Source organism: Salvelinus sp. IW2-2015, linkage group LG35, assembly GCF_002910315.2.
Source record: "Salvelinus sp. IW2-2015 linkage group LG35, ASM291031v2, whole genome shotgun sequence".
Lineage (NCBI taxonomy): Eukaryota > Metazoa > Chordata > Actinopteri > Salmoniformes > Salmonidae > Salvelinus > Salvelinus sp. IW2-2015.
In genome coordinates this window covers 9,689,738-9,711,941 of record NC_036874.1, presented here as the reverse complement: position 1 = coordinate 9,711,941, position 22,204 = coordinate 9,689,738, and the positions used below count along the sequence as shown (strand labels likewise).

At 41.2% G+C, this 22,204-nt stretch overlaps 2 protein-coding genes across 5 annotated transcripts in view; both read right to left on the bottom strand.

The window, feature by feature from the left end:
• Window positions 1-2,046: 2,046 nt before the first annotated feature.
• On the bottom strand, window positions 2,047-8,576 carry LOC111958833 (ubiquitin-conjugating enzyme E2 E1). Of its 4 annotated transcripts, XM_070437357.1 has the most exons (7): window positions 8,218-8,261; window positions 7,379-7,575; window positions 6,313-6,487; window positions 5,989-6,039; window positions 4,777-4,909; window positions 2,698-2,845; window positions 2,047-2,278 (listed from the first exon to the last, which is right to left on the bottom strand). In XM_070437357.1, exons 3-7 carry the CDS (start codon window positions 6,456-6,458, stop codon window positions 2,181-2,183), a joined length of 576 nt encoding a protein of 191 aa, XP_070293458.1. In that variant the 5' UTR covers window positions 6,459-6,487; window positions 7,379-7,575; window positions 8,218-8,261; the 3' UTR covers window positions 2,047-2,180. The 4 variants fall into 4 exon arrangements, with proteins under 4 accessions (XP_070293458.1, XP_023835891.1, XP_023835889.1 ...); XM_023980123.2 differs by lacking the exon at window positions 7,379-7,575 and having other exon boundaries at window positions 8,218-8,576; XM_023980121.2 differs by lacking the exon at window positions 7,379-7,575 and having other exon boundaries at window positions 5,989-6,057; window positions 8,218-8,306.
• A 703-nt stretch (window positions 8,577-9,279) lies between these two features.
• Window positions 9,280-22,204, bottom strand: part of ube2e2 (ubiquitin-conjugating enzyme E2E 2) — a 30,464-nt gene continuing 17,539 nt past the window's right edge. The window contains exons 4-6 of the mRNA XM_023980119.2: window positions 11,445-11,577; window positions 9,990-10,137; window positions 9,280-9,478 (exon numbers count right to left, since the gene is read on the bottom strand). Coding sequence (XP_023835887.1) covers window positions 9,381-9,478; window positions 9,990-10,137; window positions 11,445-11,577 — 379 coding nt within the window. The 3' untranslated portion in view covers window positions 9,280-9,380. The remainder of the gene's footprint in view (window positions 9,479-9,989; window positions 10,138-11,444; window positions 11,578-22,204) is intronic.

Sequence of the window (22,204 nt, the reverse complement as noted above, 5' to 3'; positions counted from 1 at the left end):
TTTCGAAATGATAGTTTCCGGATTCGACCATATTAATGACAACGGCTCGTATTTCTGGGGTTATTATGTTATAATTAAGTCTATGATTTGATATTTGATAGAGCAGTCTGACTGAGCGATGGTAGGCAGCAGCAGGCTCGTATGCATTCATTCAAACGACACTTTCGTGCGTTGCGCCGTTTATGACTTCAAGCCTATCAACTCCCGAGATTAGGCTGGTGTAACCGATGTGAAATGGCTAGCTAGTTAGCGGGGTGCGCGCTAATAGCGTTCAAATTGTCCATCGCTCTGAGACTTGGAGTAGTTGTTCCCCTTGCTCTGCATGGGTAACGCTGCTTCGAGGATGGCTGTTGTCGATGTGTTCCTCGTTTGAGCCCAGGTAGGAGCGAGGAGTGGGACGGAAGCTATACTGTTACACTGGCAATACTAAAGTGCCTATAAGAACATCCAATAGTCAAAGGTATATGGAATACAAATGGTATAGAGAGAAATAGTCCTATAAATACTATATTAACTACAACCTAAAACCTCTTACCTTGGAATATTGAAGTCTCATGTTAAAAGGAACCACCAGCTTTCATATGTTCTCATGTTCTGAGCAAGGAACTTAAATGTTAGCTTTCTTACATGGCACATATTGCACTTTTACTTTCTTCTCCAACACTTTGTTTTTGCATTATTTAAACCAAATTGAACATGTTTCATTATTTATTTGAGGCTAAATTGATTTTTATTGATGTATTATATTAAGTTAAAATAAGTGTTCATTCAGTATTGTTGTAATTGTCATTATTAAAACAAACAAACAAACAAAAAAACAAAAACGGCCGATTAATCGGTATCGGCTTTTTTTGGTCCTCCAATAATCGGTATCCGTTGAAAAATCATAAATCGATCGACCTCTAGTACAGAGATCCTTGATGAAAACCTGCTCAGGACCTCAGACTGGGTTGAAGGTTCCCTTAACAGGACAACCCTAAGCACACAGCCAAGACAATGCAGGAGTGGCTTCGGGACAAGTCTCTGAATGTCCTTCAGTTGCCCAGCCAGAGCCAGGACCCGATCGAACATCTCTGGATTGACCTGAAAATAGCTGTGCAGTGATGCTCCCCATCCAATCTGACTGAGCTTGAGAGGATTTGCAGAGAAGAATGGGAGAAACTCCCCAAAAACATGTGCCAAGCTTGTAGCGTCATACCCAAGAAGAACCGAGGCTGTAATCCGGACTAACCGGTGTCTGTATATAGCCTTGCTACTCTTATTTTCAATTGTCTTTTTACTGTTGTTTTATTTCTTTACTTACCTACACACACACATACTTTTTTTTCTCCTCACTATTGGTTAGAGCCTGTAAGTAAGCATTTCACTGTAAGGTCTACACCTGTTGTATTCGGCGCACTTGACAAACTTTGATTTGATTAATCACTGCCAAAAGGTACTTTAACAAAGTACTGAGTAAAGGGTCTGAATACTGATACAAATGTGATATTTATTTATTTTCATAAAAAGTTAAAGTCTAAAAACCTGTTTTTACTTTGAAAATATGGGGTATTGTGTGTAGATTGATGAGGGTGGGAAAAAAATGTAATCCATTTTAGAATAAGGCTGTAAGGTAACAAAATGGGGAAACAGGCAAGGGGTCTGAATACTTTCTGAATGCACTGTAGTCGAGGCAATTTATCACTAATCCTTCATCTGACCATAACCAAGCACGCTCGGTATGTATATGAGCTTGCACTGTTACTTTAGCACCAAATTCCATTGGCTTTTCAAATTAGAGATTAGTTATTGCAAAATAACATGGTAAACGCTATTCAAAGTATAAGCATGGACAACAGAACTGTGTAAAAAAGTACTTCGATTTGTAGCTATTGTGGTACAACTGTACTGTAGTTCTATATTAAAAGGTGAATTGTCGAAAGGTGAAATCCATGTTTTTAATGGCACTGTTTATGCATTATATTTGAGGGATAGCCTACTAAATTTCAGGAGATTAGCTAAGCAGTGGAGTATCCTACGGAGAGTAATAAAATATATGACATTACATATTGTTTAATTGTTTTTCTTTATTTTCATATTTGCACAGATAACTTAAAATCAGGAACCAAAAAATAAACCAGACAATAAAGTACTAAAAATCTGAAATAGAAATCCCCCCCACACGGCTGTGCTCTATGGGCCTATGTGGCGTACCGCTTCGTCCACTGTTTGGCTGTTCTATCATGCTCGGCTCTGTTTGTCGTGTACTGGGTGGCGATGCTTCCAACCAGGGGATCAGCTGAAAGTGAAAAACAACATGAGGGAAATAACAGTTAGAGGGTGGTGAATCTTGAAACAATTCCTCTGCTTCAAGTGATGAATTCTAAGCCTTTTATAACTACTTATGAGTTATGCCAGCTTATTTATAGTGGTATCATAAGGAATTATAAATGCAATATAAGGCATTTTGTGTGGGCCTCAAAGTGAAACCCATAATAAAAAGTAATCCACATCTGAGCACAAAATTAAACCAAATAAATGGACCAATATTTGTTATTTACCATGTTACCTGCGGATTTAATTTGACCCTTCTCAGGAGTCAGGAACACTAATATTTGTTCTGGTATCATATTTCCAGCCTGGGACAGGTGCAGATCTGAAGAGAAACAAGTAAAAGGGGACAAGGAAGCCAGTTAGGCTCCCCGATGGATATCTTACCTGGGTTACAGTCTGTGAGCAGAGAGCAGATGGACAGCAGCACCTTGGAGATGGTGAGGGCAGGGCTCCAGTTGTCCTTCAGGATGTCCAGACAGATCACCCCCTGACTGTTGATGTTACAGTGGTAGATCCTTGTCCGAAACGTTACCTTGAGGAAAAACAAAAGTAGAAAACGTACATGCTATAGGCATATTTAACATAACAAGGCTAGAGACTCTAAATCAAAATCTATACTGAACATAAATATAAACGCAACATGTAAAGTGTTGGTCCCATGTTTCATGGGGTGAAATAAAAGATCCCAGACATTCTCCACAGGCACAAAAGCTTATTTTGTTTTTTTACAAATTGGTTTACATCCCTGTTAGTGAGCATTGCTCATTTGCCAAGATAAATCAATCCACCTGACAGGTGTGGCATATCAAGAATCTGACTAAACAGCATGATCATTATTACACAGGTGCACCTTGTGCTGGGGACATTAAAATGCCACTATTATTTCAATTGACTGATTTCCTTATATGAACTGTAACTCAGTAAAATCATTGAAGTTGTTGCATGTTGAGTTTATATTTTTGTTCAGTGTAACTATTTATTAAAGTGGATCAACATTTATTGGGGCAGAAGACAAAGCACGTAAGGCCGGGATGATACCAGTATTGCAATACTTGTTAGTATCGTGGCAAGGACACAAAACACGAAGCAGATTTTACTTCTTTAGGAAAACAGCTCTAATGTTGGAAACAAACATCACGTTGTCATCCAGAGTCACATTTATTTATTTATTTTGCAAGCTATATCACACAATATTTTACATACAGCAGGTTTATTGGCTACATTTTTTGTTGTTATCATGATATTACGATCTTGCCTCATCGCTGCAACTCTCCAACGGGCTCGGGAGAGGTGAAGGTCGAGTCATGTGCCCTCCGAAACATGACCCACCAAACCTCGCTTCTTAACACCCGCCTACTTAACTGGGAAGCCAGACGCACCAATGTGTCGGAAGGAAACACCATTCAACTGACAACCGAGTGTCAGCCGGCAGGCGCACTGCCTGCCACAAGGAGTTGCTAGAGTGCGATGAGGACCAAAGAGGACCAAAGAGTTTGGTCTGCTTCGCGTTTTCATTTTTGCCATGGATAAATTGCGATACTGGTATCGTCGCTGACTTTATTCAAGCGTCAACTACTGAGGCTCAATATGGGACTAACCTATATTCACAGAATCATTTAAACACACAAGGCAGAAAATATCTAAAGAAAAATCACATCTATAGACTGTTCTGGCACCCAAGTGGAGGTGTCAAATGCCCTCTGTTGGTTAATGAGAGTACTTCAACATGTCAACAGGGAAATCCTGGCAAAACGCAGGGATGGTAAGCACTGTACATATGCTGCCTTCTGTGTTCTAGAAACTGGAGGAAATTCAGTCATCCTCATTTCACCATTCTCAAAGAGAAATTCCATATTGTAATGAAATTGTCAAATGTGACAAAACAATCCAAATATAATAGAATTTCATTTGAGCACATTTTTATGAAATGTTTGGATTTGTTTTTAGCAAATGAAATTAAACTAGCGAACTAACTAGTGAGCTAACTAGCCAAGCTATGTTTCAAATTGGATATTTAGTTAGTGTTGTTTGTTATGTATCAAATTGCATAGGCTACCTTACGGTCCCTCCTTCTCTGGCAATGACCCGACTCTCTCTCTCTCACACACACACACACACACACACACACACACACACACACACACACACACACACACACACACACACACACACACACACACACACACACACACACACACACACACACACACACACACACAGCATCTGGAAAGTAAGTCTCGTTTTTTGTTTTCTTTTTTGCTGTGGTGGCAACAATTTACCAGCAGCACAATATGACAAACACTGTGATCATCGCCGGTCGCATGTTTTGCTGTGTATACCCTTAAGAACACGAAAATTAATGCTAAGTAAATCTGTCCCATTTATTGCGTGGGACTAAACCAAGATGACCGTTTTGTAGTGTAGAGGGTAAGTAGTGACTGGTAGCTGACGATTGCCCAGTACCTTGGGTGGTTTGAAGGGGTAGTCGGGTGTGAAGGCGATGTCCAGGAAAAAGACCCCTCCCTCGTAAACAGAGCCCGGTGGTCCCAGGATGGTTGACCTCCACTCATAGATGTTGTCTCCTTTGGGACCAGCGCTGGAATTAAATGAGATAAAGTTACAGATTATGTTATACTATTAGCCTGGCCACAGATCTGTAAGTGCTCTAGCCAACTCCTTTGTCGTTACCCACCCGGAAAACCAAAGGAGAACAGTCTCCCTAATTGGTGTAAACTGGACCACGTTCTTTGTTATTGTTATGGCTCGGGTCATGTGTGTGTGTGTGTACTTCGTCTCATTGCCACAAGGGACAAATACCTTAAAGCATTCTCCTCATCCGTTTAGGTAAATGGCTGAGGGATAGGGCTAGAGAAATGTAACCACGTAAATTCATAGACCATCCATGATTTCAAAACATTAGTTTTAACCATGTTTTGAGGCTATATAGTGCTTGTTAACATTTACTTTGTTTACAAACATCAGAGAAAGAAGCTTATATATATATATATTTTTTTTTGGGGGGGGTTTATGATGTGGTACAACAGTTGAACTAAGCTCATAAGGTTATAGAATAAGTTATGGATACATTTATTTAATTTAGAAGTCCCAAAATGGATGAATCAATTGTCCCTTTAAAACTACTGCACCTGCAAAAAACCTGTCTGAAACTGTTTAGAGCCTATTATCCCTTGGGTTTGTACTCACTTGGTGACCACACAGCTTTATATTGCTTGAGAGAACAGTACATTCTCTCTCAAGCTTCAAAGAAGCCTCCATTCACAACCAATCCCTGATGACGTGCCTCTGTATAGCGACCCAAATTGATTTCCTCAGAGCAGATCAGCCTTCATCCTTGGTACATGCTGAACACGTAGTGGAAATGATCTAGAGTGATGACTACAAGGCTGATCCAACACAATGTGGGAGACGTAAAATTCTGCTTCATGTAGATTTATAAACACCACCAGCATTTCAAGTCAAAACATTTTGATCAAAATAGGTGCAGCTGTATTTTATCAGCATATGGGACATGAGAAATCAGAAAGTAAAGCAAGCCTTTATGAATAAGTGGTAAAATCATTATTGTTTGTAGTCGCCTGTAGGTATTGACCATGGCAATACGCAAGACACTGGGGGCGGATTGGAAAAGAGAAGATGAGCTCAAATAAAACCAACCTGCAGTTTGGCGGAGGGTCCAGCGTGATATCTGCCAGCTCTTTCTGAATCCTGCAGAAACAAACATGCCTTCAGATCAATCATTGATTGCCCAGCCATACCTTACACATCTTTGTTTTCTCAGCCATGGACTTCCAAAGGTAAACAAATGGCACAGATATTTTGGTCCAATACAGTGAGGCTAGAATATTTTGAAACAAATAAAGTACAGAGAATATCTTAGTGCTAGCTACAATCATCTAGGAGATTAACCCACCCCTCTGACTAAATGTCACATTGTTGGTGTTGTGTGTGACAACATTTCATGAGGTTTGGGTGTGTTACCTCTTTGCGCTGGTGGATAGCAGCTTGGAGGTCTTGCTCATACTGGCTTTGCTCTCCCGTTTCTTGCAAGGTGTGTCCTTCGGTTTGTTTTGATTAGAGGAAGAAGACGAAGAGCTGGTGCTGACACACGAATCCTTATCCGACATACCGGTTTGGACAAGAAATTAGAAGGAACCTATAATGTGATTGTGATGCAGCAGTTGAAGAAAAAAAAACAGTAGCTTAGACAAATCTAATTGCTTTCAAGGTATTGCAAAATTAAGTAACGTTACAGTTATGACAGAGCACCTTTGACGTTCTAGGAAAAATAGCTACCTCAACATAGCTTGCTGAGATTACCTAAAAACAAGCCACTTCAACACAGCTACGACCAGAAGTGACTTTTTCGTAGCAGGTTAGGAGAACGTACGCAGTAGGTTAGGAGAATTAACATAGCCGGTTAGGAGAATTAGGTTAAGGTTAGGAAAAGGTTTAGTGAAAATGCTCTCCTAACATGCTAGGAAAAGTCACTTCCGGTCGTAGCTGTATCGAAGTGGCATGTTTTTAGGGAGTCCCTAGGCTTAGCGGAGATGCCAACAACCTGATGCATCTGGTTTTCGGGGATACAGCTTACTCAACCTAGCTTCCTTTTCTGCTGAAAACCGGATGTGGGAAGTGCACCCAGGCGTGTTCTTTTACACCTGCTACGTTAGGTTACGGCAGTGGTTTCCAACCTTTTTCGGTCACTGTACCACCAACAGAATTTTGCTCTGCCCAGAGTACCCCCTCATGTGCATTTTACCAGTAGGCCTATGGTCTCATGAGTCTTCAAGTACCCTCTGTGGATAGGCCAAGTACCCCTGGTTGGGAACCACTGGGTTAGGGAGTCCCATACAGCTTGCTGCTTGGCTAGTGCTCAGTTGAAATAAAGGTAACTGGCTAGCTGCCACCCCCATCCCTCCTCTGGCAATAATGTTGTGATTATGGATGGTTGAGCAAACAATGTTGGACAGCCCTGATATGGCAAGCCTCCATTATTCCCCAAATGTAATATATCATGAATGATGTGAAAATGTAGCTAACTTACCGTCAGCTAATACTAAAAGCGCCCAGAAGGAACAAATGGATCCATGGTCGTGAACAACAGCTAGTTAGTTAGTCTGTGTGGCCAACCACCATTTGATGGGAACATTCTCAGGCCTTCTTCACAGTAATTAATGTTAGCTTGTTAGCTAATATCTCTGGTCTGGAGTTACTTGCTATGGCCTCTTCGCTCCTGGAGTCCTGAAACGTTAAAACAATAATCTCACACATTGATTTGTGTGTAAATTAACGTTACAGGTCTCCCGGAGCAAATAGGCTATAGCAGTTTGCTAGTGGTTCGCCTACAGTAGTTTACGTTTGCAATTGCTTGTGCCAAGTCAAGCTGGTTGGACTAGGTTTGGTTAACTAAGTCGACATTAACAGCTGGCTAGCATAACTATTTTAGCTAGTTAACGCTAGTCAAAAACGTCCGACCTGCTGATTTTCTCGCCCCCCGTTATTAACCGACCGTTTGACTGCCCAGACCTTAGCCAACGTTAAGCTAGAAAGTTCGCAAAAATACTGTAGTTACATCAACGTTTACGCCTACCTCAACCTTTCAACATTGACATATTTAACTTAGCTAACGTTAGTTGGCTAGCTATTTGGCAAACAACGTTACACCATAGTGAAACTAGCTTAGTTACTACTAGCTTGAGCTAGCTAACGTTAGATTTATTTCCTGAGCCAGGCAGTGCCACCACAAATGTGTCTGTTGAGTCGTTAACTAGCCGTCTTTTCCAATACAAAACAAGTTGAATACACTCAGAGAACGTCAATGTATTTTATAAATCATGAGACCTATTCAATATTAAAAGTAACGTCAGCCAAGTAGCAAATTACCTCCTTTGTGTCTGAATCACCCCACTGCCGGAGCTAGTGCGTATCGCCTTCTGTGGAACGGAAGTGCCGCGGGTGCAGTGGAATCATATCGCGCACTCACAATAATGAAGGCAAATCGGCGCACAGGGATCATTCAACATTAGGCCATCGTAGACTGATATGACATTTTGATATCATACATTAAAAAAAGATGCACGAAAAAGCACGTCGGACGAGGGCCATGATAAAATTTGGAGTACCACTGAATATGGTGTCACCAAGTCAGAGTGAGAGAGAGGTTCATATATGGTCTATGGTTCATGRCCACCTCTAACCTAGACCTGTGATGCAGTTTCTTCTTCTGTAGTCTATTTTACACTGATTCCCTGGATTTCCCAGTTCATTTTATGCTCAGGCACAGGTGTGTGTGTGTCAGTCATGAGGCAGAAGGCTGATAGGTCCAGAGATTAACATCTTAACGCCTGTCACAGACCACAGAGGGTTCACAGGTACAGAACAGAAGAGTATAGTCACAAGCCAACCAGTGTTTTATTGGGTGCTTCATTAATACAAGTGCACAACAAAACCACCCTGCCATGCCAGAGTAGCCAGTAAATGTACAAGTCCTGCCTCTTTCACAAGCAGACCTATATTTCTGTGGTCTGCCTCAAAAGCGTTTGAAAAAATACATACAGTACAAACAAAACCAGAGAGCGTAGAAGAGCATGACATGTCATTTGATGCAAATCTTCCTCCTGTTCCATGCAGATAKCATTGATYACTGGAATAGGAAATTAAAAAACACACAAGAACCTAGAGTAAAGTAAAAAGAGTATATAATCTGCATTTTGTTCCTGGAGCCACTATGAAAACAAGGATACKTACTGTATAGTTGAGGGACAATGCTTATCAGAATAATAGTCTTTTTTCAATACAATAATTCCAACATTCAGATATTGGAAAATACAATCCCAATCTACTCTTTGTATAAAAAAAAGAAGCTTTCAAGTCAACAAGGAACAAAGGACAGTTCTTTACAAAGAAAAGGTAGATACAAAGTTTGGGGGGGGGGGATTACAGGTATACCATTGCACTTAGTGAGTGTGCTTTGAAAGGCTGGGGAGAGAGGTAGAGAAGTACAGTGGGGGGGAAAGGGTAACAGTGGAAAAGTTAGACAGGAGGATCTATGTGGCGTATCTCTTCGTCCACTGCTTGGCTATTCTGTCATGTTCCGTTCTGTTTGTCAGGTATTGTGTGGCAATGCTCCCCACCAGAGGGTCCGCTGCAATGACAACAAAAAAAGGATGCAGATCAAAGCATGCATTAATGAATAGCATTTCACAGGTGTATGTTTTTTGGGAGTTTAGAGCATATTATTACATTTTATTAAAAGATGAATAAGGGCTTTTTTTTTTTCAAGATCATTTAAATTCCATCAACAGGTTCAACAGCAACAGAGCTACTGTCCCTGGGGAAGGGAACGCTGGAACTCCGCTAGTAGAGCTGCAGACAGTTCAAAGTATGAAACATTATCACCATCTCTGTGTGTAGATGTTTCATGCTGAGAGTTTACATTATCTACACACAGAGATGGTGATAATGCTTCATGCTGTGAGTCTACACTATCTACACAGAGATGGTGATAATTCGTCATGCGGTGAGTTTACACTACCGCCATCTGTGTGTGTAGATGGTGTCAACTCAAAAATGTCATTTAAAATCAGTCATGAATTACCAACTGAAATGAGAACACTGCAGCTCATGATATGGACATTGACAGGTCTCTTTCTTACCTGGGTTACAGTCTGTGAGCAGAGAGCAGATGGACAGCAGCACCTTGGAGATGGTGAGGGCGGGYCTCCAGTTGTCCTTCAGGATGTCCAGACAGATCACCCCCTGACTGTTGATGTTACAGTGGTAGATCCTCGTCCGAAATGTTACCTGGCGAGTACAGGAAAAGACAGCATTTATAGTTTAGAACCCTGCTTCAGCAGCAATACTGGCAGTGGAATAGTCTAAATTGGACAAAATATAATGTAACAAACAGCAATATGTCATTTCTTTGTTGAGAAGATGGTGACAACCCTTATAACACGGCTGTAGAGTTTTGATATACCATAAAAAATACCCGAATAGGCTTTGATATAGCCAACACTAAACCTTTTCCATGGTGCATTTACCAATATGCAGAAAACCTTTATAATTGTCATGAAATGCCCCCGAAAAAAAACATGCCTATCTCTAATCTCACTATAACCATTACATATTAGTTTGAGAAGAAAACAATCATTCCTATAAGACTTCACAGGGATTCAAATAAGGGGTCAACATTACTTTATTTGCTTAGGTCAAACCTTTGTACAACAACCATCCCTGTTAAGTTTACTACCGTGTTTCTGATTGACCGTGAGTCTGACATCTGTTTAGGCCTGACACCTGACACCGGCCCAGTCCTCCAATCACCAACATCTGGACAGACTGACCCTGACCTTGCAGAGGAAACTTCTAATGAGCCTTGGTATTTTGAACACACCGAGAACAGGACATGATAAATAACCCCACAATGGTGCACTCTCTGCCCCACTAACCCTAACAACCAAATCTTATACTTCCAATCTGTCCAACAAGCTTGTCAAACTGGAGTTTCAGTTAAGGGCTTGAAAAAAGCTCTGGTAAGAGTCTATAGTATACAGCAAAACTCCAATGGAGCATGTATTGTGCGCTACAGTGACGGAAGGACTGGCTACAGATCACAGTGGGACAAAACACTTGAGCCCTCTGGCTACACTGAGCAGAGCTTGAGCCTGTCTATTTGTTTGAGTCTGCTGTCAAACAGTAGAGCTGGTTCTTACACAGCTCAGAGAGAATGAAAGAAGGGGGGAGAAAACAGACAAAATGAGAGAGAGAGAGAGAGAGTCAGAACTCAAAATGAAAGCAAGTGAGAGGGAAATTGGGTTCCAAGAAGCACAAAGAGATATCCAAAAGCACATTTCATACACTTGATAATGACATCCACTCAACAACCGAAAATACTCCACAGGGTACATTTCATGAAAAGGCTAATAAAGAATGAATTGAAAATATGGACAGTGAACTGGTAAAGGCTTGAAGGAGCACACCAGATTTCCAGAAAATTATGTTAGCTGTTGAAATTACATTAAAGCAAGAGTTTTCCACAGAGGAAGAGAACAGCACAATGGCACTAAAGCTATAAAACATTTGTGGTCAGTGTGGCAAGGGGTGCTGACCTTGGGTGGTTTGAAGGGGTAGTCGGGTGTGAAGGCGATGTCCAGGAAAAAGACCCCTCCCTCGTAAACAGAGCCCGGTGGTCCCAGGATGGTTGACCTCCACTCATAGATGTTGTCTCCTTTGGGGCCGGCGCTGAAACAGAAACATGTCAATATGTTTAGCAACTCAGGGCATTGGAATTGACAACCGGCTACTGACAGGGTAGCCTAAAGTATACAAAGTCTGAGTCCAAGTGAGCAAGAGAGTGAGGAGGAAATGCTTGTTTCTGACAAGTTAAAGAAGCAGAGATTGGAGATTCTCAGTCTGCTCTTTTTAGCCTGAGGTTTAGTTCTGTTCAATGATTATCACTCAAGCTATCTAGGTTGTGCTGCCAAAGCAAATCTGAAACATTCTTAACCCCCCCCCCCCCAAAAGTGCAACATTCAATGGCTAATATCATCATCCATCCATTGAAATAAACAGTTTGTCAGTTGGATTGAGGAATCTCATTTCACAAATAGAGAATTTAAAAAAAACTGTCAATTCATACAATATATACACAAACACGTAATTGTCTCTTGAATGTTCTTTATTAGATGAGTAGTTATGTTGAATGGGGTGAGGGTCACATCTGTTGGATAGTCTGGTAATTCATGTAATTTCCATATTATTGTCTCCACCCTCCCCCAACAGAAGACTGTCTGGAACACAGATCAGATCTGAAAGCCCAGGACAATGAGGAATTCCTCAGATTTCATGGCATTTCTGTACATGAACTTTAACATCGACCAAACCCACAGGCGCACCAGAGCACACAAACAACTACACACACACACTTAGAGATTGGGAGCAGGATTGCAGCAGCACAGAAAATGCATGACTATCAAAGTCACCAGTAGCTTTGTTCATGTTGACAAGCTCCAATAATCTGTGACTGACGTTTCCAAATGGCCATGTCAGAATGAAATGACTAGCAAGTTATGCTTTCTCCGCAACATAATAACCTCAAATAGCACGACTTGAGTATCAAACAAGTGTCTGGCTCAGTGCATGCCCATGAGAATGGATCAGTCTCCACAAATAGAATGAAAGGACTAGACACTTCCTCTTTCCTGTAGTGTCAACACATGCAGATTTCACTCATCTTCTTGTTCGAAGCCTTCTTTAATTAGTTCATTATGATCCATTCTTCCCCAGGGACTTGAATATTTTTCAATAGCTGTTTTGTGCCCATAAGAGCAATGCGAATCTGGACTTATCTTGATGAGGCACAAAGGAAATCTGTTTTATACTGGTATGATTTGGAAATTACCTAAGCATAGCATCTGGAGACCATGTTGAGCAATATTCAATATCAGTGCATTGCAACAGGCCAGATGTGGCCTATTAATAGCTAGCTGTAATGAATCTAAGAAATGTTCTGATGTTGCTTAGGTGGGTGAGGTAACCCTTGCACTGTTCATGGAGACAATCAGTTGCAACCAGACAGGGAGAACTGTTTTTATGTGGGTGGGGGAATAAGTTATTTACTCATCTACACATCCCTGCACCAGAGGTAATCTGCAGAATTAATGGGTCATGTTCATAAGGCCCGAAACGGAAGAAAGCTTAGTAAAATAGGAAGGTTATGTGAAATTATCCAATGAGAACTTGTTTTCATTTTCCGTTGAAAATGGTTTTGCTACAGTGTGCCATTTTGAACACCACACTTTGGCTGTAGGCAATTTCCTTTTCAATACTTACGGAAAAATGCTAATTCAATCAAGCGTCTACATTCAACATGATTCAAGGTGAAAAACTCATTGTAGCTTGATGCAATATAAAAACATATTATACCTCCCACTGTGCCAGATGTGTGATCCTTTTCAAAGCAGCACAGATACAGGGACTCTTTCATGTCCTTTGAGGCCAATCACTTTCGAGCTGAGATGAGATAGATGACGGCATGGCAGAGGATCCACTCTACACCACCTCTGTGTAGATCTGACAACACACGGACCTCTGGGTAAAGGCTAAGTCAATAGTTTAAAGTACATGCCACGACTGGAGGTTGCCCGGCAACCCCCCCCCCCCCCCCCCCCCKCCAGCAGCAGGGGTTGTGGTGCTTTGTGACGGCTGCCTGAGCGCTGGCTGGGCATTCAGGACCTGACTGACAGTCTCTCATTAGACCAGTGGAGTGGGAGAGCAGGGGAGCACGGTCGAGGCCACAGCATCGGACTGAGACGGAGAGAGGCTGTCTAGGTTTAGGACATCGACTGAATCAGCATCCTGAATGGCTGAGAGGGAAAGGGAGATACTGCTCATCCTTACATCCTGCTTTGGTCATGGGATGAATAGAGATGTTTTATAGCAGATCCTATTCACCAAGCAAGGGGTATGATCATTACTGAGCAACTTTAAAATGCACAATGATTTTAATGCTAGTCAAAGGATTGCAATTTAGGATGCTTAAACATTTATAGGGAAAGAATGTGCCTGCGCAAAATCTTACGTCAAGTCGCTAGGAGACAGACAATGCACCAAAATATCTGTTTTTGTCATGTGGCATAATCTAACCCCGGATAGTAATTTCACTACATCTAGGCATATAGCTGAATACTGGGATTTCGCAACAGTAATAGAGCTTTCCTCGCTCTATGGGAAAACTCTTATCCATTAATGCAGACATATCTAGTTAAGTTCAATACACAGGACATTAAACATGAAATCGCTACAGTTTGCAATAATATCCTGTGTGACTCGAGAGTTATAATAAATCTGTTGTACCTCGGTAGATTTCTTTGAGTCACTGAGTATTTGGGTCATTTCTTCCAAGAATCTGGGATACATTAGTGTGTGGGTGTCCGTGAGAATCTACCACTAGCCATCCTCTGCGATTACACTCATGTGGGAATGGCTCCGACAGCTGGAGTGCTGCCTCCGCAACAGAATGCAACCAAACAGAATCCCCAAATAAAACCCTTCAGGCCCGATTTACACTGCTTTCAAACCGCTGTGGATTCTCATAAAAAAACAATGCCAAGCTAACTGATGAGCATGACATGTTTTAGCTTGGCATTGTTTTTTTATTTGGATTCGAACAAGATAAGTGAGTTCCACAGCAGCATGGTCAATTCCTTTTTAACATGATACAACATGCATCTCATGTTTTATCCTCTGATCATGCAATATCCTAAATGGAATAATACACTGGTAAATCTTGCATACATATGGAAACTGTCAATTAATGGAAGATGGCTATTCATATGACCGCAGACACCAAACCACTGACAAGATCGTCTACATGATGTTGAACGACGACATGGACAAACCACATACATAATAAACCATGTTCATTTCATGTATGCTCTTACATGCACAGAGGACAAAGAATCTATTCTGAAATATGTCTCATTACTGCCTTCATTTTGCTGGACCCCAGAAAGAGTAGCTGCTGCCAAGGCAGCAGCTAATGGGGATCCATAATAAATACAAATGACACCATTACAATATAAAATATGCTAGGCTGGCTGACACAAAGGAACCCTTAGAAAATGTCATTTTTATGGCGGCCGTGTACTGCAGGCCTTCTCGAAGTATACACCGTTACACACACACCAAAGTTGTAGTTACTGGAAACTATCAATGTTACAAACTGTGATCCATAAGTAAAGGAGACCAAACATAATTTCCATATACAGTATATTGAATAACCTTTCCTTGCAGTGGCTGTGAGAGACTAGTGCACCCTGTGCCCCATTCACCATGGTCTATATTACATGATTCCAGACAATCTAGAGATTGTGCCAACATGCCATAACCTTTATCATATGGTATGGCGATTACAGTAATCTCTGGCAAATCGGTGACCTTCCCTCCCCGGGCTATCTACAGCTCTGGTAATTCTCCCTGACATTAGGGAAGAGGTTGCGTTGACGAGCTGATGCAGACAGGTGATCAGCCTGTCTCATTTATCCTACTCATGATGACAGAGACAAGCCCATGAGTGTTCTACCGCTGCGTACATCAGTTACAGGGAACATTGCTTGATTGCGTGTGTGTGCGCGACAAAATCCCTCAACTCAGACCATTCTGGGAGGGCCCGTGCCATTCACTTTCAATATTTATGGAATTTAGTGGGGTGTTTTCTGGCAAGCACTCAGTGTGTGTAGGAGTGTGTCTGTTCAGCAGAATGTCTAAAATGTTCTCTCTATTTCACCTTTGACATCCGCTGTGCAGTCAGAGACAAGAGAGCACAAAAGGTTATGGGAGTGTCATTTATTCCTCATCTTATTAGCTTGTTGACACAACAAGCTAATAACTGCAGAAGACAGACAGAACCAAGCACAGAGACAGAAACTATGCCAGCATTTGTAGTTCAGTTCAAGGTCAAACAAACGGTCAATGGGTACAAAATAATAATTCAAATATGTTGCCAGAAGGCAAAGTAGCAACAACCATATTAAAATCAAAAATGAAAAGGCATTTGGGTACGTGTTCATGTGTTGAGTTGTTAACATACAAGGCCAGGGAACCTTATGGATGTAGAGATTAGAGAACGTACCTTCTTTTACAGTACCAATTGAACATGTGCTTTGTGCAAGCGGCCCAATCCTCCAGAACTACAATTCCATAAAATAATTGAGCAAAAACCGTTTACACCTCAAGCTGTTCAGTATGTTGCTGTATAAAAAGGGTCTCAAAATTGACCGCCACAGCAAAAGGTGTTATATAAAAGAGTAACGGAACCCGTAATTGAATGTGATTCAGTCTTTTTAATGCTGCCATGTGCAAATAGAGCTATTATCTTAATTATTCACCATTCCAGTTAATTTCCCTTAGGCACTTTTCTTTACTAATGGCATAGCCATTCAGTTAAGATCTTCTGTTCCATTGGCGCGGCGGCTGTGGCGGTTATCAGAAAGGGAACTTAATGAAGCAATCTTCATTTCCCCTGACCGTGAAAGCAAAGCCCCGACAACCAATTACCATGTAGCTCAGCAGCAGAGGTGACACGTCCCTCCCCGGCCTTTCGTCTTTATTTGCACAAATGACATGGTTTGTTTTTAAATCAAGCCTTTTTATTGTTCATCCTTACTATGATTACTGTAATTATTTGCCTGTGATTTATCTTGAAACAAGCATTTATGGCAGAAATGGTTGAATATGTGCACAGTTTCCTCGAGTCCAAGTGAACCACATACCAATATTTACCCCTAACAGACCATTTCGCATGCTGGGTCAATCAATTTAAAAACTACCTTCCATTTGGTATTGATGGGAATGTGTACTTCAGATACTTTCATGACATCAATAGGTAATCAAATATTTTCTATTCCCATTCCTCCATTCTAATTTCTGAAGATGTTTCTGAAAAACAGGGACTTTGGTAGGTAAACATTATCTCCTCTCAGCATTGCTGGTGGGTCCCTGAAGCAAGCTTCTTATGCATTGCAAATGTTTGTCTCAGGAGTCAATAAATAATGTAGAGCATATATCATTATCATAATACACAGGCTTCGCATACATGAATGACTCAAAATGATGAGTCATTCATTTTTTTTTTTTTTTTTTTAAACACTTAACCCACAGAGTTTGTGTGTACTGAACTATGTCACAACAAACAAAGGAGGCCATACTTGAAGTAGCTACATCAGAAAAGCACTGCTGCTCTCACTCCAAACCCTTCACCATTCAGCCACGCCCAGAGGTTTTTTCAGTACACATAACCCCCCCACAAAGCTTCAGCGCCCAGGGCAGTTGCTTGGCCTTGTGGCCGAGGAAATGGACTCGTTACCAGAAGGTTACTGGCAGAGTTCAGTGGTGCGGTGTTATTCGTTGGTGAAGCACGATATGTAGCCTGGTTCCCATCTCTATTCAGCTATTACATTCCACTCCTTCGGCAATTCTATCATTAACGAGCTCGAGGAGATCAAATGATTTGATCTGGATTCGTTAACCCTCACAGCTATCATCCAATCACAGCATTTATGCAAATGCAAACTGATAGCAGACGGTTGTAATTTACTTCATAAATTTGATTGGAAACATTCTAACATTGGGTATTCTGATGTAATACATTTCATTGTAAACATAAATATTGGGTGTTGGAAGAACAGAGGATTCCCTATTTAATGCATTTTTACCACCAGCCAATGTGATCACATCAGAGAAGCTGAACAACAACACAAACGCAACATGCAACAATTTCAAAGATTTTACTGAGTTACAGTAAGGAAATCAGTAAATATTAATTAATTAATTAGGCCCTAATGTATGGATTTCACACGACTGAGAATACAGATATGCATCTGTTGGTCAAATACCCCCAAAAAAAAAAAAAAAGGTAGGGGCGTGGATCAGGAAACCAGTCAGTATCTGGTGTGACCATTATTTCCCATTTCTCCTTCGCATAGACTTGATCAGGCTGTTGATTGTGGCCTGTGGAATGTTGTCCCACTCCCCATCAATGGCTGTGTGAAGTTGCTGGATATTGGCAGTAACTGGAACACGCTGTCATACACGTTGATCCAGAGCATCCCAAACATGCTCAATGGGTGCCATGTCTGGAGAGTATGCAGGCCATGGAAGAACTGGGTCATTTTCAGCTTCCAGGAATTGTGTACAGATCTTTGCAACATGGGGTCATACATTATCATGCTCAAACATGAGGTGACGGCAGCGGATGAATGGCACGACAATGGGCATCAGGATCTCATCACAGTATCGCTATGCAGTCAAATTGCAATCGATAAAATCAATTGTGTTCGTTGTCCGTAGCTTATGCCTGTCCATACCATAAACCCCACAGCCACCATGGGGCATTCTGTTCACAATGCTGACATCAGCAAATCACTCACCCATACGATGTCTGCCATCTGACCGGTACAGTTGAAACCGGGATTCATCCATGAAAAGCACATTTTTCCAACATGCCAGTGGCCATCGAAGGTGAGCATTTGCCCACTGAAGTTGGTTACGACGCCGAACTGCAGTCAGGTCAAGACCCTGTTGAGGACGACGAGCACACAGATGTGCTTCCCGAGGAGGTTTGACAGTTAGTGCAGAAATTGTTTGGTTGTGCAACCCCACAGTTTCATCAATGTCCAGGTGATTCGCCTCAGACCATCCAGCAGGTAAAGAAGCTGAATGTGGATGTCCTGGGCTAGCGTGATTACACGTGGTCTGCGGTTGTTGTGAGGCAGTTGGACAAACGGCCAAATTCTCAAAAATGACATTGAGGCAACTTATGGTAGAGAAATTAACATTAAATTCTCTAGCAACAGCTCTGGTTGACATTCCTGCAGTCAGCATGCCAATTGCACGCATCTGTGGCGTTGTGTTGTGTGACAAAACTGCACATTTTAGAGTGGCCTTTTATTGTCTCCAGCACAAGGTGCACCTGTGTAATGATAATTTTGTTTAATCAACTTCTTGATATGCCACACCTGTCAGGTCAATGGATTATCTTGGCATGGAGAAATGCTCACTAACAGGGATATTAACACATTTGTGCACAAAATTTGGGATAAACATGTTTTAGTGCGCATGAAACATTCCTGGTATCTTTTATTTCAGCTCATGAAACATGTAACCAACATTTTACATGTTGCGTTTATATTTTTGTGAAGTATATTTTTTAATTACTCAAAATAAGTTACCAAAATACATTTCTACTTCTGGAAAATGCATTGGGCTAGGCTACTGGTTCAAGAGTTATAAGAGACATACAGATAGGATGGAAGAGAGAGGCCAGTGGAGATGCCAACACAGATGCATGCATTGCGTAAAAATTGAACAGTGAAGACAGAGAAGTTAGAAGTTAATTCACAGGCTGGGGCATTAACAGTGGTGGAAAAAAAGTACCCAATTGTCATACTTGAGTAAAAGTAAAGATACCGTAATAGAAAATTACTCAAGTAAAAGTCACCAAGTAAAACACTACTAGAGTACAAATCTAAAAGTATTTGGTTTCAAATATACTTAAGTATCAAAAATAAAAGTATTCATAATTTTTTATTCCTMYTGGGGGGGGGGGGGGGGCGACGACACACTACAACACTCAGACATAATTTACAAACAAAGCATGTGTGTGCAGTGAGTCCGTCAGGTCAGAGGCAGTAGTGATGACTAGGGATGTTCTCTTGAGTGTATGAATTTGACAAATTTTCCTGTCCTGCCAAGCATTCAAAAATGTAACGAGTACTTTTGGGTGTCTGGGAAAATACATAGAGTAAAAATACATTATTTTCTTGAAATAAAAGTAAAAGTTGTCAGAAATGTAAATAGTAAACTAAAGTACAGATACTTAAGTAGTACTTCAAAGTATTTTTTACTTAATTACTTTACACCACTGGGCATTAATCCACCATTTGTATGCTAGTCTACATATTAGGCCTTGCCTATTATAGTGAATTTAGGTGATGTGATGAAACGTTGTTGCCCTTTGCTTAAACATGAATAGAATGGGCTGGTAATTTGGCTGGTAAATTCATGGGTACACTCGCAATGGCTGTCTGTTGTTGTGATGCAATTTCCATAGTAATGTAGAATGTTCATTCAAATGATTAACTGATGATGCTCATGCAATGGATTGTATTTTTGGTTCTCTTAGTTGAGTTAAATCAATAAATCACAGCACATATTGATGGGTACTAGGGATTCAAATGTCAGTCAATTTTGCTGCCGACTAACTGACCCTCATTAAACGGTTACATTTTTTCACAAACAATAAAATGACGTGACCAACAGAAAATATTATCAGAGATCTGTATACAATGACGAGATGCTTATGCTTCCGCCCTAACAATGGTAGTCGACCCAAGGCGGGAAGGCAGGCGACTAGCTTAGGCCCAAAATAAGCCCGTAGCAACGCATTAGGCTTATTTTGGACAGATCTTGGCGAGAGTAAAACCTCTCACTTCGCCTCTTCCTCTCTGATACTATGTAAACATACAAGGACCTGACATTTTTCATTAAGCGCATGGAAACATGCAGCAATAGCAAGCCTAAGGCTATATATAGCCTATTATTGAACATGCAACTCATGTAATGAAGCAGCTAACAAAACATAATTTTCAAACATTTGCCCAACTGCAATTTGCAGAAACAGTTCTAAACTGCGCACTTAATGCGAGCAGTTCCATATGTGACAGAGATGAAAATATCAGTTAGAAACTTAGAAAGAGGGGGAATCTAATAGCAACTACTATGATGGGTTGCTAAAATGACTAGGATTGTGCCTTTGGCTTCTGGACAACGATAGAAAGTTGATATGAAAACCAATAGAACAAGAGATAAATGCTGGTTAATGGCATGAGGAAGTCTATAAAATAATTGCCCCCACGTTTCTATGGCTTGATTTTCGCATGGCTACTTTGAAGCAAGGTAAGACATGCCTCATTTGAAGTAAAGTAAAACGTTCAGGTTTCAAACAATTATACCACCTCAAGCTCACATGCCAAAGTAGTGGGTGACGCTTTGATAGTCAATGGTATGCAGGCTATAGCCTATGCATCCGAATAGCGAATGGGAGGGCTCGCTTTACAAGTTGAGATTGACAAATAAAAACAGCTACTTTATTTTAAAAAATAAAAAAATTCCCCCCTTTTCTCCCCAATTTCGTGGTATCAAATTGTTAGTAATTACGATCTTGTCTCATTGCTACAACTCCCGTACGGGCTCGGGAGAGACGAAGGTCGAAAGCCACGCGTCCTCCGAAACACAACCCAACCAAGCTACCTTGGTTAGCGTGCACTGCGCCCGGCCCGCCACAGGAGTCGCTGGTGCGCGATGAGACAAGGATATCCCTACCGGCCAAAACTTGGTTTGCGCTGTCTGATAGGTGGTTGGCTTTTCCGCTGTTCAAACTAGGCTCTGTATGCTGTGCGCGTGTGATAAACTGCATGACGACTAACGAAAATACACACGCGCCAATTTAAATTCCACAAAATTATGCAAATTCACCTATAGACCAATAAGCATGACGGGTCAAATGTATTTTCCGGCAGCTAACAGTTAACATCCCTAAAGTGTACGATTCCTGCTTTTACTCTATGGGTACACTTGCAATGGCCGCCAGTCCACCCATGCGATCATTGATTTGAATGGGGACGCCTGTTCTATTCATTCTACTTCCGTGGCAGCACATGCAGTTCGGAGCTGAGGAAAGGAGAAAATGTGCCCCCTCCCAAAACAAATATATACATTTATTTTGTTTTATTACGGAGACCGCGGTCATTTGGCTGCCCAATTACCGGCATCCAAAATTCCATGCCTGTCACAGCCCTTTCGGTATCCTGTATTGCCTCATTAAAAAGTTTGTCCAGCTGATTAAATATTTTAGGCCTAGGCCACATTTCTCTGCCGACACGGCAGAAAAAAAGGTATTTATATACGCTCTCAGCTTATTACTCATCTAACAATGGAACTTAATTTACAAGTTGTCACCACCAGCAATCTCAGTTGATTATGATGAACACATTGTACATTTTTGTCTGTACAATAGAAATAACTGAGATGGTAAGATGGAGCCTAATTCCTCTTGAACGGTCTATTGTTTGTAATTCGTTGAAACCCATTAAGCTTTGAGATGGCATCCCTGCCCAAATGGTAATGGTATCGAAGAGCGACTGTTTACTTTGGAGTTATTTGTTCCTTTGTCAAGATTTTACTGTTTGCTTACTGTGGATTACCATCCTGTCAGTCTCAATGTCCTAAATGGCTTCGGTGAACCAATTGTGTAATGGCTAGACTTCACTATAGAGTGATGTGTCACACTTGGTTTCCCCTAGAACACATT